Genomic DNA, 16,617 nt, shown 5'->3' on the forward strand with positions numbered 1-16,617 from the left:
TGAAGGTTAGGGACTTTACACAGGGGACAGACTGCTGACCCTAAAAGAGCTGACGGAGAGACTGGAACTACCGAACAGACAGACACAAATAACATGCCAGCGACTGATAGAAATGAGGCTATGACAGGTGAGGACCTTGAGAGGATTGCTATCACTAAGGAGGTAGTGATGGGCAAGCTAATGGGGCTAAAGGTAGACAAGTCTCCTGGCCCTGATGGAATGCATCCCAGAGTGCTAAAAGAGATGGCTAGGGAAATTGCAGATGCACTAGTGATAATTTACCGAAATTCACTAGACTCTGGGGTGGTCCCGGTGGATTGGAAATTAGCAAACGTGACGCCACTGTTTAAAAAAGGAGGTAGGCAGAAAGCAGGAAATTATAGGCCAGTGAGTTTAACTTCGGTAATAGGGAAGATGCTGGAATCTATCATCAAGGAAGAAATTGCGAGGCATCTGGATCGAAATTGTCCCATTGGGCAGACACAGCATGGGTTCGTAAAAGGCAGGTCATGCCTAACTAATTTAGTGGAATTTTTTGAGGACATTACCAGTGCAGTAGATAATGGGGAGCCGATGGATGTGGTATATCTGGATTTCCAGAAAGCCTTTGACAAGGTGCCACACAAAAGGTTGCTGCATAAGATAAAGATGCATGGCATTAAGGGTAAAGTAGTAGCATGGATAGAGGATTGGTTAATTAATAGAAAGCAAAGAGTTGGGATAAATGGGTGTTTCTCTGGTTGGCAATCAGTAGCTAGTGGTGTCCCTCAGGGATCCGTGTTGGGCCCACAATTGTTCACAATTTACATTGATGATTTGGAGTTGGGGACCAAGGGCAATGTGTCCAAGTTTGCAGATGACACTAAGATGAGTGGTAAAGCGAAATGTGCAGAGGATACTGGAAGTCTGCAGAGGGATTTGGATAGGTTAAGTGAATGGGCTCGGGTCTGGCAGATGGAATACAATGTTGACAAATGTGAGGTTATCCATTTTGGTAGGAATAACAGCAAACGGGATTATTATTTAAACGATAAAATATTAAAGCATGCCGCTGTGCAGAGAGACTTGGGTGTGCTAGTGCATGAGTCACAGAAGGTTGGTTTACAAGTGCAACAGGTGATTAAGAAGGCAAATGGAATTTTGTCCTTCATTGCTAGAGGGATGGAGTTTAAGACTAGGGAGGTTATGTTGCAATTGTATAAGGTGTTGGTGCGGCCACACCTGGAGTATTGTGTTCAGTTTTGGTCTCCTTACTTGAGAAAGGACGTACTGGCGCTGGAGGGTGTGCAGAGGAGATTCACTAGGTTAATCCCAGAGCTGAAGGGGTTGGATTATGAGGAGAGGTTGAGTAGACTGGGACTGTACTCGTTGGAATATAGAAGGATGAGGGGGGATCTTATAGAAACATTTAAAATTATGAAGGGAATAGATAGGATAAATGCGGGCAGGTTGTTTCCACTGGCGGGTGACAGCAGAACTAGGGGGCATAGCCTCAAAATAAGGGGAAGTAGATTTAGGACTGAGTTTAGGAGGAACTTCTTCACCCAAAGGGTTGTGAATCTATGGAATTCTTTGCCCAGTGAAGCAGTTGAGGCTCCTTCATTACATGTTTTTAAGGTAAAGATAGATAGTTTTTTGAAGAATAAAGGGATTAAGGGTTATGGTGTTCGGGCCGGAAAGTGGAGCTGAGTCCACAAAAGATCAGCCATGATCTAATTGAATGGCGGAGCAGGCTCGAGGGGCCAGATGGCCTACTCCTGCTCCTAGTTCTTATGTTCTAACTCCGACATCTGCAAATCAAAACCTTTCTCTGCAAGGAGATGGCCAGGTATCCAAGGGTCCTGAGAGAGAAAATGTTGGAGGAATTACTGGATGCAGACAGTCTGGAAAAGGAGATCTGGGGGGATATATATGGACAACTTTGGAGAAAGGACACAGTCCACTGGACGAAACAGGGAAAAAATGGGAGAAAGAGCTGGGGATGGGAGTAGGCTGGGGACTCTGAAGCAAAGCACAGAACAGGGCCAACTCCACCTCCCCCTGCGCAGGGCTAAGCCTCATGCAGATAAAAGTGGTGCACAGAGCACATCTGACAAGAACCCAATGAGCAGGTTCTTCGCAAAGGTGGAGGACAAATGTGAACGGTACCAGGGAGGCCCGACCAACCACGCACACATGTTCTGGGCATGCCCAGACTTGTTGGATTCTGGCCAGCCTTCTTTGAGGCAATGTCCAAGGTTGTGGGGGTGAATGTGGAGCCATGCCCGAGAGTGGCACTCTTTGGGGTATCGGACCAGCCAGAAGATAATATGGGGAAGAGGGCTAACACCCTTATTTTTGCTTCCCTAATCGCCCGCCGGAGAATCCTGCTCGGCTGGCGATCAGCAGCACCACCCACAGATGCAAACTGGCTGGCAGACTTATCGGAATTTCTCCACCTGGAGAAGTTCAGGTATACCATCCGAGAATCTGGAGATGGCTTCCATAAAGCATGGGGGCCATTCACCAAGCTGTTCCAAGACCTGTTCAGAGCCAACAACTGACTGAGTGGGGGAGGGCATGCACAGGAGCCACCAGGACAACAGAAAGCAGATAGGAACAAGAGGACGGTTAACAATGGGGGAGAGACCGGAGGAAACACCAAGGGGGAGTCCAGAGAGAGACCGACACAGGGACCAGAGGGTCGAACACGAAAAAAGAACCCCCAAAAGATAACAGGAGGGGAAGAGCGGAAAAGAAGGGAGGGGAGACCAAAGGACAGAGAGGGGAGAAGGAGGGCACTGCCCACAGTCAAACAACCAACAACTATCCACTGTGAAAGAATGGACCGAGGATAAGACCCGGAAACAACAAAAGAGGGGAATTGGGGGTAGAGGAGCAAAGTGGGGGTGGAGGGGGGTGCCGAAAATAATAATAATAATAATCTTTATTAGTGTCCCAAGTAGGCTTACATTAACACTGCAATGAAATTACTGTGAAAATTCCCTAGTCGCTACACTCCGACGCCTGTTCAGGTACACTGAGGGAGAATTCAGAATGTCACAATTCACCTAACAGCACGCCTTTTGGGACTTGTGGGAGAAAACTGGAGCACCCGGAGGAAACCCACGCAGACACAGGGAGAACATGCAGACTTGGCACAGACAGTGACACAAGCTGGGAATCAAACCTGGGACCCTGGCGCTGTGAAGGAACATGCCAATCACTGTGGTACCGTTGAACAACATGTAAACTATAACCTTCTCACCTATTTTTATGAACAGCGTAAAAATGTAAACTTTAGTTCTGCCGGTGGTGGCTATGAAGGAGTAGGTTGCACATTTGGTGGCTCCCGTTCGGGTCGGACCTTTGGACCTTTACCCCGATTGTTTTTCAGATTTTACTTGGAAAATTGATGGTGGACGTAATTGTGAGGAGGAATCCTACATCAGTGCATGGAGAGGCGGACCAGGAGTGTTCGGAAAAGAAAGGAATAGGCAAACAGAGAAGACCTGGTTTGAAGCTGCAGCGGGAGAAAGCATGGCGGAGGACCGGAGTCCTGGCTCGACGACCCAGCAGTCGACGGAGCAGATAGTGCAGTTCGTACAAGAGGGCATCGACAAGCAGAAACAGGAATGCTTGGACCCGATTAAGGAATCAATCGCTCGGCTGTAATATAGGCTGGATGCTCAAGATCAGGCGATCCAGAAAGTTGGGAAGGCACTGACTGAGCAGGAGGAACACCAAACAGCAATGGAGGTGGGGATGCTGAGAGACCAGCAGAAAAGGCTCCCGGAGAAGGTGAAGGACCTAGAGAATAGATCCCGCCGGCAGAGCTTGAGAATCGTTGGTCTCCCGGAGGGGTCCGTAGGTGCGGATGCAGGGGCATATATAGCGGGCATGTTTGAGAAGCTAACGGGGGATGGGACATTCACCCGACCCTTGGAGGTGGACAGGGCTTATAGAGCACTAGCGAGGAAGCCGCGTGTAGGGGACCCCTCCCCTGAGGACGATGGTGGTGAGATTCCACAGGTACCTGGACAAGGAGTGTATCTTACGGTGGGCCAGGCAGACACGGAGCTGTAGGTGGGAGAACAGCAAGCTGCGTATATACCAAGATCTGAGCACAGACGTAACCAGGAGAAGAGCAGGGTGCAACCAAATAAAGTTAACCCTTTTCAAGAAGAAGGTGAAGGTTGGACTGCCCGTCTTTGGGTCACTTATGAGGAGCAACATTTCTACTTTGAGTCGCCCGAGGAAGCGATGAACTTCGCCAGAAGGAAAGGGCTGGCAGTGGACTGAGGTGTTTGAACTTTGCAGCAACGTTCATGTTAAAAAACTTTTCGTTTTTGGACTATATCTGTAATGACTTCTGTATTGATCCTGGGGCTGCCGCATATTTATGTCAGTTAAAGTTTGCATTTGCAATGATGGGGGATGGAGGTGTGAATTTTTGATGTGGGATTTTTGATTTCCTTTGTGTTTCTTTAGGCCAACTGAGCTAGGATTGTTTTCCTTTGCATATGTGTGGTCTAGGTGGGGAGGGGGGGGGGGGGGGGGGGGGGAACAATAGGTGGGAAAATGTCTGGTACCATGGGCGGCGGCTTCCAAGCTAGCTGGGAGGGCTGGCTCACGGAAGCGCAGTGGGGGGTGAGCAGATGTTATGCTTGTTGAAGGGGGCGGTTTGCATAGTGCTGTCATTGGTGGGAGGGAGGGGGGAATTGTTCTACTGACGGGGGAAGGACTTTTTCTGGGGGACAAAAGGGAGGTTGGGTTGGAGGCTGCCTGGGGGCAGGCCTGCGGATGCGTGGGGCGCAAGCTGGGGTCTGGCCCAAGAAAGGTGATGGTTGATTGGCGTAGAGGGGGGGGGGGGGGGGTAGAAGCCCCCAACCAGGCTGATCACATGGAACATTAGAGGGCTAAATAGGCCGGTTAAGAGGGCACGCTTGTTCACACATTTGAGGGGATTGAAGGCGGACGTGGCAATGTTGCAGGAGATGCACCTTAGGGTAACCGATCAGATTAGGTTAAGGACGGAATGGGTCAGACAGGTATTTCATTCGGGGCTGGACTCTAAGACTAGAGGGGTCGCGATCCTGATTAATAAGTGAGTGTCATTCGAGGCGGTATGCTGGAGCGTAGCCGGGGGAGGGCGGGCTGGCGATGCCAAACTTTAGTAATTATTATTGGGTGCCAAATATAGCCATGATTAGGAAGTGGGTGGTGGGGAAGGGGGGAGTCGATGTGGGAGCGAGTAGAGGCGGCATCATGGAAGGGAACGAGCTTCGGGCCATTAGTAACGGCGCCTCTGCTGTTCCCGCTGGCACGGTACTCCACCAGCCCCGAGGTGGTGGAGGTCCTGAGAGTCGAGGGGCAATGGAGGAAACATGTGGGAGCAGAGGGAGCATCGGTCTGGTCTCCAATCTGCAATAACCATTGGATTGCCCCAGGGAGGCTGGATGGAGGGTTTCGGAGATGGCAAAGTGCAGGGATTGAGAGGATGGGCGATCTGTTTATAGAGGGGAGCTTTCCCAGCCTGAGGGAGCTGGAGGAGAAATTTGATTTGACCCGTGGAAATAAGTTTATATACCTGCAGGCACGAGATTTCCTACGCAGGCAGGTCTCAACCTTCCCGCTTTTACTACCAAGGGGGATACAGGACAGGGTAGTTTCCAGAAAGTGGGTGGGAGAAGGTAGGGTTTCGAACATTTATAAAGAACTCATGGGGTCAGAGGAAACGCAGACTGAGGAGCTGAAACATAAATGGGAAGAGGAATTAGAAGGACAGATAGAGGATAGTCTCTGGGCAGATGCGTTGAGTAGAGTCAACGTGTCCACAACATGTGCCAGGCTCAGCCTGATACAGTTTAAGGTCGTTCATCGGGCTCACATGACAGTGGCCCGGATGAGTAGGTTTTTTGGGATAGAAGACAGGTGCGCAAGTTGTGCAGGAGGACCAGCCAACCATGTTCATATGTTCTGGGCATGCCCGAAGCTTAGGGGATTCTGGCAGGGGTTTGCGGATGTCATGTCCAAGGTGGTAAAAACAAGGTACCGAGTCCAGAGGTGGCAATTTTCGAAGTGTCGAAAGATCCGGGAATCCAGGAGGAGAAAGAGGCAGACGTTCTGGCCTTTGCCTCCCTGGTAGCTCGGAGACGGGTACTATTAGCTTGGAGGGACTCAAAGCCCCCGAAGTCAGAGACCTGGCTTACTGACATGTCTAGCTTTCTCTGTCTGGAGAAAATCAAAGTTCGCCCTGAGAGGGTCAATGTTAGGGTTCATCCGGAGGAGGCAGCCGTTTGTCGACTTCTTTGGGGAAAATTAACCTTCAGCAGAGAGTGGGGGGGGGTTTAATTTAGTTTAGATTAGTGCGTAAGAAAGGTGGGACCTGTGAGGGAGGAAGACGGCCTTTGCATTATGTTTATATTTGTATGTACACTGTTTCTTCTGTTATTGTTATAAAATCCTAAATACCTCAATAAAATGTTTATTAAAAAAATGTAAACTTTAATAAAAATATTTTTTTTTAAAGAATTATATTCATTGGAGTTTAGAAGAGTGAGAGGGGATCTCCCAGAAACTTCTAAAATTCTAATAGGATTAGACAGGGTAGATTCAGAAAGAATGTTCCCGATGGTGGGGGAGTCCAGAACTAGGGTTCGTCGTTTGAGGATAAGGGATAAATCTTTTAGGACTGAGGCAAGGAGAAATGTCTTCACATAGACAGTGGTGAATCTATTATTATTATTATCTGTGGAATTCGCTTCCACGTAGACCTGGGGAGAACATTCAGACTCCACACAGACAGTGATTGACCCAAGCCGGGAATTGAACCTGGGTCCCAGGTGCTATTAAGCAACAGTACTAATCACTGTGCTAGACGGGATGTGTGAAAACAAAACTTGCATGATTTTTACTCAGTTAGCGGACCACGCCACATGCCACTACCAGCGTAGCACCAGCTGAAGTATTGATGGCTCAGGATCCGCATTAGCCTCATGTTCCCCGATATTGGCAGGAGAGTACAACACAGTCAGGACCTGCAGAAGCAAGTTTGGCGGAGGCGGACATTGACCACTGGACATTGCTGTGGGGACGCAGTGTATGCCCAAAACGTTGGGGAGGGAGCCTGTTGGATTCCAGGGACAGTGGTCTACAGACCGGACCAGTCTCCTACCAAGCAAAAACGAGCAAAAGGACATTGCGGTAGCACCTTGATCTCCTCGGGAGCAGGGAGCCAATGTTAGAACACCCCCTACCAGAGGAACTGCCTTTCAGCCACCTCAGCATGGCACATGGGGGCCTGGGGTGATTTGCATAGGAGTAGGAGATGAGAAATACATTTAAAGTATTTTCATTCGAGGCATTTTAGATTTGATACAGAAAAAAAGACACATACATTAGAAAAAACCTTCACAAATCACACTCCAAACACCCAAACCCCTCCATTCCCGCCCCAGCCCCATTTTCCAACTGTAATAACAAAAGAACCTTGCCCAGAAAACCACACCCCTCCCCTTTATCCACCCTCCCCATTAACATTTCCTCACTTTTTCAAGAAGTCTATGAACAACCTCCACCACGAGAAGAACCCCTTATCTGCATCTCTGGTCAGAAACTTTGTTCCAGGTGCAGAAACTCCGCCAAGTTGCTCTGCCACACCATCAGTTAGGTGGCTCCGAGTTTCCTCCGGGTGCTCCGATTTACTCCCACAAGTCCCGAAAGACATGGGGCTGGATTCTCCACACCCCGAAGGCGAAATTGCGGCTGGCGGAGGCGAAATCGCTGGGGCGGAGAATCCATTACACCGCATGGAACCGGGACCGGCACTGATTCCCCGATTCTGCGGGCCCTGAAAAGCGGCGTACTCAGAGAGGTGCAGGTTAGATGGATTGACCATGCTAAATTGCCCCTTGGTATCTAAGGATGCACAAGTTAGGTAACAGGTTTACACTAGGGCAGGGTGGCCTCAGTCCGGTGCTTTTTCAGAGGGTCAGTGCAGACACGATGGGCCGAATGGCCTCCTTCTGCATTGTAGGGATTCTATGATCCTTCTCCTATAAGACCATCCTTAAATGACAAGTTTTTGAGCAGCTTTTCATCACCCTTTCTTCTTTAGCGTAGCTTTTTTTTAATAATGCGCCTGCGAAGTACCTTGGGGCATATTTCTAAGTTAAATACCTGTGTTTATATATTCTATGGAACTGCAAATTATTATTGCTAATCTAAAGCGCAAAAGCTAGCAGGACAACACTGCAAGGAAGTAGTACAAAGATTTTGAGAACAAGTCCAGTTGTTTAATTTTAAATAGTTGCCACTGGAGCAAATCTACCACACGTATAGCCTTAACAAGCAATATTTTATATCATGGAAATGTGATTGTACTATACCTGTTTATCAGTGTATGTAGACAAATAAAATAGTGGCTTTTGGGGGGAAAATTCTTCTTGTGTCCCAATTCCAATTCGAGCTTTTGATGCTTCTGTGTCACTCATCATCCTGACAGGATCAAATTGAGCAGTGACAGCAAACTGTGAAAACAATTTACCTATGAGTTTAAATTCAGTGAGTATGATATGTACTTGCTATGTGCTCTATAAATATAGAATTTCAAAGGTTTATTAGAATCAGAAGTCACAGAGTCATAATAGTCTACAGCACAGAAACGGCCCTTCCGTCCATCGCATCTTCGCCAGTCTGGAACAACAACCTAACTATATTAATTCCATTTTCTAGAACTTGGCCCATAGCCTTGTATGCCTTGGCATTGCAAGTGCACAGCTAAATACTTCCTAAATGTTATGGGGTCTCTGCCCCCACCGCCCTTTCAGGCAGCGAGTTCCAGACTCCCCCCACCCTCTGGCTGAAAAAGATGTTCTTCACATCCCCTCTAAACCCCCTACCCCTTACCTTAAATCAATGCCCCCTGTCATTGATCCCTCCACTCAGGGGAAATGTTTCTCCCTGTCTACTCCACCCATGCCCCTCATAATTTTATACATCTCAATCATGTCCCCCTTCAGTCTCATCTGCTCCAAGGAAAACAACCTCAGTCTATCCAATCTCTCTTCAGAGCTAAAACTCTCCAGCCCAGGCAACATCCTGGTAAATCTCCTCTGCTCTGCACCCTTTCAAGTGCTAGCACATCCCTTCTATAATATGGATTCCAGAACTACACAAACAATACTGTACCTGTGGTCTAACCAACATTTTATATAGTTCTAGCATAACCTCCCTGCTCTTAAAATATATGCCTCAGTTAATAAAGGAAAGTATACTATATGCCTTCTTAACCACTGTATCCACCTGCTCTACTACCTTAAGGGACCAGTGTATACACACACAACAAACTCCCTCTGATGGTCACTGCTGCCTAGGGTCCTGCCGTTCATCATGTATGTAATTGCCTTGTTTGTTCTGTAACGTATGTCACCGGACACATATCCAGATTGAATTCTATTGGCCACTGATCAGCCTATCTGACCAGCTCGTCTATATCCTGTTTTATACGAAGGCTATCATCCTCACAATTTACCACACCACCAATTTTTGTATCATCCGCAAACTTATTGATCACCCTTCCTGCATTCATGTCTAAATTATTGATAGAAACCACAAATAGGAAGGGCCCCAACACTGATCCCTGCGACACCCCACTGGACACAGGCTTCCAGAGGGAAAAACACCCCTCGACCATCACCAACTGCTTCCTGCCACTCAGCCAATTCTGGATCCAATTTGTTACATTTCCTTAGATTCCATGGACCTTCACTATCAGTCTCCTATGTGGGACCTTATCAAAAGCCTTGCTGAGTTCCAAGTAGACTGCATCAGATACATTCCCCTCATCTAAATACTGGTCACCTCTTTGAAAAATTCAATCAAATTGGTCAGATATGATCTCCCCTTAACAAAACCATGCTGACTGTTATCGATTAATTCCTGCTTCTCTAAATGCAGGTTAATTCCGTTTTTCAGAATTGCTTCCAATAGTTTCCCCACCACTGAGTTAGACTGACTGGCCTGTAGTTTCCTGGTTTATTCCTTCTGCCCTTCTTGAATAATGGTCCCACGTTGGCTATCCTCCAGTCCTCTTGTACCTCTCCTGTGGCCAGAGAGGAATTCAAAATTATTGCCAGCCCCCTGTTATTTCCTCTCTTGCCTCACTTAACAGCCTGGGACACATTTCATCTGGCCCTGGACATTTCTTTATTTTTAAGCCTGCCAGATCACTCAGAATCTCCTATCTGTCTACGTTAATCTCTTTAATCTTATCATAGTCCTTCTCCTTGATTTCTATACCGGCACCTTCCCTCTCAAGAGTGAACACTGACACAAAGTATTCGTTTAGAACCCTACCTACATCCTCCGGCTCGACCCACAAATTATCATTGCGGTCCTTAATGGGCTCGACTCTTTCCCTAGCTTTCCTTTTAACATTAATGCACTTGTAAAATAATTTAGCATTTTCCTTTGTTTTACCTGCCAGAATCCTTTCATGTCCCCCTTTAGCTCTCCTAATTTCCTCTTTGTCATCTTGATGGTAAATATTTTTCAACTCTGAAATACCATAGGGCGCGATTCTTCGCCCCCCATGCCGGGTGGGAGAATAGCGGGAGGGCCTCCCGACATTTTTCACGCCCTCCTGCTATTCTCCCCCCCCGCCCCACGCCCGACCCACGCCATGAATCGCCGCTCGCCGTTTCTTACGGCGAGCGGCGATTCTCCGAGGCCGATGGGCCGAGCGGCCAGGCCTTCACGCCCGTTTCAATACGGCAGCAAACCTACCCGCTCGCTGCCGTCGTTAAACGGGTGCCAGATGCCCGTTTGGGGCATCTGGGGGCCCGATTGGCACGGCAGTACCACGGCCGTGCCAAGGGTGGCATAGTCCCGCAATCGGTGCCCAACGATCGCGGGCCATGCGTCCGTAACGGGCGGACTCTTTTCCCTCCGCCGCCCTGCAAGATCAAGCCGCCAAGTCTTGCGGGGCGGCTGAGGGAAAAGACGGCAACTGCGCGTGCGCAGGTTGGCGTTGTCCAACCTGTGCATGCGCGGACGACGTCATCGGCCGTGACAGCCGGCGTGACGCTCGGGGCCGCGCTCCTAGCCCCGCCCGGGGGGGAGAATCGGCTCTGGAATTGGGCGTGAAGGCTGCCGTGGGTCACGGCCTGTCCCACGGCAGCCTTTACAATTCTCCGCATTTGCGGAGAATCTCGCCCATATTTTATTTAAATTATTAAATATTTAAGTTCTTGAAATACTCGCAAAAACAAGTAGTACACTGTAGAACAAATCTATTCAAAATAGAAAGGCTGAAAAATAGATTGCTCAGCACTGTTTATCAGATGAGAAATGGGGGCTGAAGGGTTCAATATTGCATGCAGCACCATATGCTTTACTGGTTAAAGTGCATGTGCTTATCCAGGGTGACCAACAGAACACATGTTCAGTCCACTGCTTATGCAAACTGGAGGCTTACTGCCTGTTTCAGGGCTCTTTGGCAAATTGTACTGCAACTAAGTCAACTGCTACTGCCTTCTAAGGTATGTGCCATGTGTGTGCCAGTCAGATTTCTTGGGTGTACTAGTTAGATTTCCTGGATGCACTGCAGCAAAACCACTGTTAAGAACAAAATTATACATTTACCTGAATGTGGAGCAAAGAGAAGCAAGAATGCATTTCCTGGTTCCACATTAAATCTGTAAGCAGCTGCTGGTTCATGCGCATTCTCCTCTCCGATCATCTCAACCTCACCCCCCTGCCCCAAGGTTTACTTGCTGCCCTCGGCCATTTGTCAATCTTGGTCCCCTTTGGCAATCTGTCGCTGGTGTTGCAACTCTGGTTGCTATGAATGTGATTTGCATATTAAACGGAGATTACTTCCTGAAATAGGCAAGCACTTTGGCTGGTCAGTGGCAGGTCCTTGTAGAACTGACAGTGAGCAAAGTATCAGTGTTAACAGGGCATTGAGTCTTCAACCCCATTTTGAAGACATTACCGCTGTTTTGGCAAGTTGGCAAAATTAACTTAGAGATCGTCAGGATTCCATTATTTTAATCTGTGTACATTCACCTGGTCTCAGCTGCTTAGTGATAAGATCACGGCAATGGGCGATTTCCTTTCCCCTCCTTAGTTTATGACGGGAAGTGAGAACAGATTGGCTTTGATGTCCACATAAATTGGTTTGCTTGGCCCCAGCACTTCCTAGACCCCACCCCTGGCAGTGCCCAAACAATGTTCTTGGCACTACCCCGGGGTCCTGCTTGGGCACTGCCCCCTGGCAATTCTAGGGGACAATGCAAGGAGTATTTCTGGGATTTGTGCCCAGGCACTGTTGGGGTACTACCTGGGCATGACCCTCGCCCCCAGACGGTTGTACTCGGTGGGGACCATTTGTCAGGTCCTCATTTGGGAAAAGCCATTGTAAATACCGGCAATATGACATCATGCCAGCAGGGGGGAAACGTGGCAGGATGATACGGCAAGTAAGCCCTCTAATGATTCATTAATATATAGCGGTGGGGTTCCTGACCTTTCATGACGGGAAAACCATTATATCATTGGTGGGTGGGAGGTGGGGGGGGGGGGGGGGGAAGGGGGGGGGGGGGGGGGGGGAATAAGAGAATGAAAAATCCCACCAGCATAAAAGCCGTTTGTGGTATATTCCATCCCCACTTTCCTGCTCGCCAAAATCATGGATGGAGAATCCCAGCTCCATTGAAAAAAGAAAATCAAATTACGCATCTTAATGTCTGTGTGAGGCACTGATTTGTTGTCTTCATACACAAATTCAATTCAGCATCTTAGTTGGCTGACTGGTTAATGTACATGTTTCACCATCATGCATTTATTTGAAATAAAATTAATTAAACAGAAATAAGAAAGCCCCAGACTTTATGACGAGTTCAAGATTTTGAAGTTGAAAAATAAATCAATACCTTTTGCCAGTAAGCATCAAGATGTTTTTGTCGTTCTTCTTCCTCTTGCATTTGTTGCAAAATTAATGCTTTCTTTTCTAGACGACGTTCCTGCAACAATTCCTGTCTGTGTTTCACTCTATCATTAACAATACAATATATAGTCAGCACTTATGCAATCTCCTGCTAATAAATTCAATGATGATAAGTCAGTTATGTTGCCAGCCAGTGAAATAGATGTCAGCCATTCAAACAGTTATTTACCTCCCGCCCAGGAAATAGACATTTGTATTTGGTATGGTTCTCTTGTCAGTAATCAACTTTTCTTTATATTCCTTCTGTGTGGATGATAGTGTTTAATGGAGAAGTTGTTTTGAAGGCAATCCCAAGGATTTTTTCCATCATCTGATTTAATGATTTTGGTTACATTGGAGTAGGGCATCTCAATAAACCTCATTTCAATTTCACACATGATTACACATTTCTCCAATATATTAAGTGGCCCTTGAATCACTGATCTCGCCAGATCCTAAATGCATGCTCAATGCTATCCACACATAATTTTTTGACTAAACAAATTTTTTCCCATTTGAAAAAGCCAATCACAATATGGTGGAATTTAAAATACAGATGGAGGGTGAGAAGGTAAAATCAAACATTAGCGTCTTGTGCTTAAACAAAGGAGATTACAATGGGATGAGAGAAGAGCTGGCTAAGGTAGACTGGGAGTAAAGACTTTATGGTGAAACAGTTGAGGAACAGTGGAGAACCTTCCAAGCAATTTTTCATAGTGCTCAGCAAAAGTTTATACCAACAAAAAGGAAGGACAGTAGAAAGAGGGAAACTCGACCATGGATATCTAAGGAAATAAGGGAGAGTATCAAATTGAAGGAAAATGGCAAAGATTAGCGGGAGACTGGAGGATTGGCAAATCTTTAGGAGGCAACAGAAAGCTACTAAAAAAACTATAAAGAAGAGTAAGATAGATTATGAGAGTAAACCTGCTCAGAATATAAAAACAGATAGTAAAAGTTTCTGCAAATATATAAAACAAAAAAGAGTGGCTAAGGCAAATATTGGCCTTTAGAGGATGAGAAGGGAGATTTAATAATGGGAGATGAGGAAATGGCTGAGGAACTGATCGGGTTTTTTGGGGCGGTCTTCACAGTGGAAGACGCAAATAACATGCCGGTGACTGATGGAAATGAGGCTATGACAGGTGAGGACCTTGAGACGATTGTTATCACTAAGGAGGTCATGTTGGGCAAGCTAATGGGGCTAAAGGTAGACAAATCTCCTGGCCCAGATGGAATGTATCCCCGAGTAATAAAAGATATGGCTAGGGAAATCTATCATCAAAGAAGAAATAGCGAGGCATCTGGATGGAAATTGTCCCATTGGACAGACGCAGTATGGGTTCATAAAGGGCAGGTCATGCCTAACTAATTTAATGGAATTTTTTGAGGACATTACCAGTGCGATAGACAATGGAGAGCCAATGGTTGTGCTAAATCTGGATTTCCAGAAAGCTTTTGACAAGGTGCAACGCAAAAGGTTGTTGCATAAGATAAAGATGCATGGCATTAAGGGTAAAGTAGTAGCATGGATAGAGGACTGGTTAATTAATAGAAAGCAAAGAGTGGGGATGAATGGGTGTTTCTCTGGTTGGCAATCAGTAGCAGTGGTGTCCCTCAGGGATCAGTGTTGGGCCCACAATTGTTTACAATTTTCATAGATGATTTGGAGTTGGGGACCAAGTACAATATGTCCAAGTTTGCAGACTACACGAAGATGAGTGGTAAAGCAAAAAGTGCAGAAGATACTGGAAGTCTGCAGAGGTATTTGGATAGGTTAAGTGAATGGGTTAGGGTCTGGCAGATGGAATACAATGTTGACAAATGTGAGTTTATCCATTTTGGTAGGAATAACAGCAAAAGGGCATTTTATTTAAATGATAAAATATTAAAACATGCTGCTGTGCAGAGGGACCTGGGTGTGCTAGTGCATGAGTCGCAAAAAGTAGGTTTACAGGTGTAACAGGTGATTAAGAGGGCAAATGGAGTTTTGTCCTTCATTGCTGGAGGGATGGAGTTTAAGACTAGGGAAATTATGCTGCAATTGTATAAGGTGTTAGTGAGGCCACATCTGGAGTATTGTGTTTAGTTTTGGTCTCCTTACCTAAGAAAGGACGTACTGGCGCTGGAGGGTTCCCTGCCCAGTGAAGCAGTTGAGGCTCATTCATTAAATGTTTTCAAGATAAAGATAGATAGTTTTTTTGGAGAATGAAGGAATAAAGGGTTATGGTGTTCAGGCCGGAAAGTGGAGCTGAGTCCACAAAAGATCAGCCATGATCTCATTGAATGGCGGAGCAGGCTCGAGGGACAAGATGGTCTACCCCTGCTCCTAGTTCTTATGTTCCACACTGGGAAACAAACTGCATTGAAAATTGATTAGAAAAATAAAGAACACACGATTCAGCGGACAAAAGTTAAAGTCTGCTTTGAGGCGCGCTTGGCGAGGTGCTTCTCGGCAGCGTTTCAATTGTACTTTGCTGTGTTTTTTCGCCTTGGGGAATTTCTCCCCATCGAAGACACACTTTATGCTATTTTAGCTGCGATCACCAGCAGGAGCAGCTTCTCGCCGTTCAGCCCGCCATTTTGAACGGCAGCTCCAATCTTTCCCTCCCGCTCTAGGCTTCCCCCCACACTCCATGCTTTATTGACCTTGTCGAGGCCCCTGGAGCCCCCTCCAATGGGCTATCCCCCCCCCCCTCCCCCCCGGTCTAACCACTGGTAGTGCCAACTTGGCAGCTGGGCAGTGCTACCCAGGCACTCTGGCATTGGCAGGTTAACAGGGTGCCAGGCTGGAGTGTCAAGGTGCCCAGGTGCCAGGGTACTACCCTGCCCTGTCCCCAACTACCTAGGGGGTCTCCAATGGCCTGCAAGATCCCCCGAGGTGCCATCACACCTGGTTCACATTTGTGGAGACCTGTGCTAAACGGCACCCTGTCGAGGACTCGCATAAGCGGCCACTGACTCCTGGGTACCACGTGAAAGTGGCTTTGGGGTATTTAAATGAGCCTAATGGCTGATTTAAATATGCAGCTGTGGATATTACCCAATGAGGATGAGATCCCGGTTGCGCCGGTAGAGCAAGTCGGGTGAGACGTGATTGGCCAGTCTCCCGGCGCGCAGACCGATTTGGGGTGCTCCCGGGATTTACCTGGCGCGCCAGATCCATGCCGGGCAAATATCCCAAAATCTTTTACTCCATTGATTACTTAAGAGGAAAAAGGCCAATCACATTCCCATTGAGAAACTTGGTCTATGTGCATCTCTATAGTGCTCCAGATATATTTGAATTTTGGTATGTTGTTGTTCACAACAGAGGTATAAGCAATAGCCTTGAAAAACAAAGACAGTAGAGAAGGGAGCATTTAACTCAAGATCTACCAAATCATCCTTACCTCTCTCTGTCCCTTTCAGCTTGCTCTGCCATTTCATTTTTCAATTCTCCGAGTCTCTGCTTGTGCCTTTGTTCCAACTCTTCCCTTTTCCATTGCTTCTCAGCATAGTGTTGCTTTATCTAAAGACAAACAGATGAACCTTTTAGGTTTAGTGAAGTAAAATAGAACTTCAGTGTCACAGTGACCTTGGCGACTACAAGTAGGAGGCAGCCATGGAGGCAACAGGTCATTGTGAGACAAAATGCAAATGTCCAA

General features: G+C 47.1%; 1 protein-coding gene across 8 annotated transcripts in view; it reads right to left on the minus strand.

Moving 5' to 3' along the window:
* LOC119961961 (coiled-coil domain-containing protein 148-like) overlaps positions 1 to 16,617 on the minus strand; it is a 226,336-nt gene that overhangs the window by 25,163 nt on the left and 184,556 nt on the right. For all 8 annotated transcript variants that reach the window (XM_038789596.1, XM_038789599.1, XM_038789597.1 and 5 more), the window contains exons 12-14: positions 16,363 to 16,481; positions 12,918 to 13,035; positions 8,370 to 8,510 (exon numbers count right to left, since the gene is read on the minus strand). In XM_038789596.1, coding sequence (XP_038645524.1) covers positions 8,370 to 8,510; positions 12,918 to 13,035; positions 16,363 to 16,481 — 378 coding nt within the window. The remainder of the gene's footprint in view (positions 1 to 8,369; positions 8,511 to 12,917; positions 13,036 to 16,362; positions 16,482 to 16,617) is intronic.

Source organism: Scyliorhinus canicula, chromosome 2 (assembly GCF_902713615.1).
Source record: "Scyliorhinus canicula chromosome 2, sScyCan1.1, whole genome shotgun sequence".
In the NCBI taxonomy this organism is placed as follows: domain Eukaryota; kingdom Metazoa; phylum Chordata; class Chondrichthyes; order Carcharhiniformes; family Scyliorhinidae; genus Scyliorhinus; species Scyliorhinus canicula.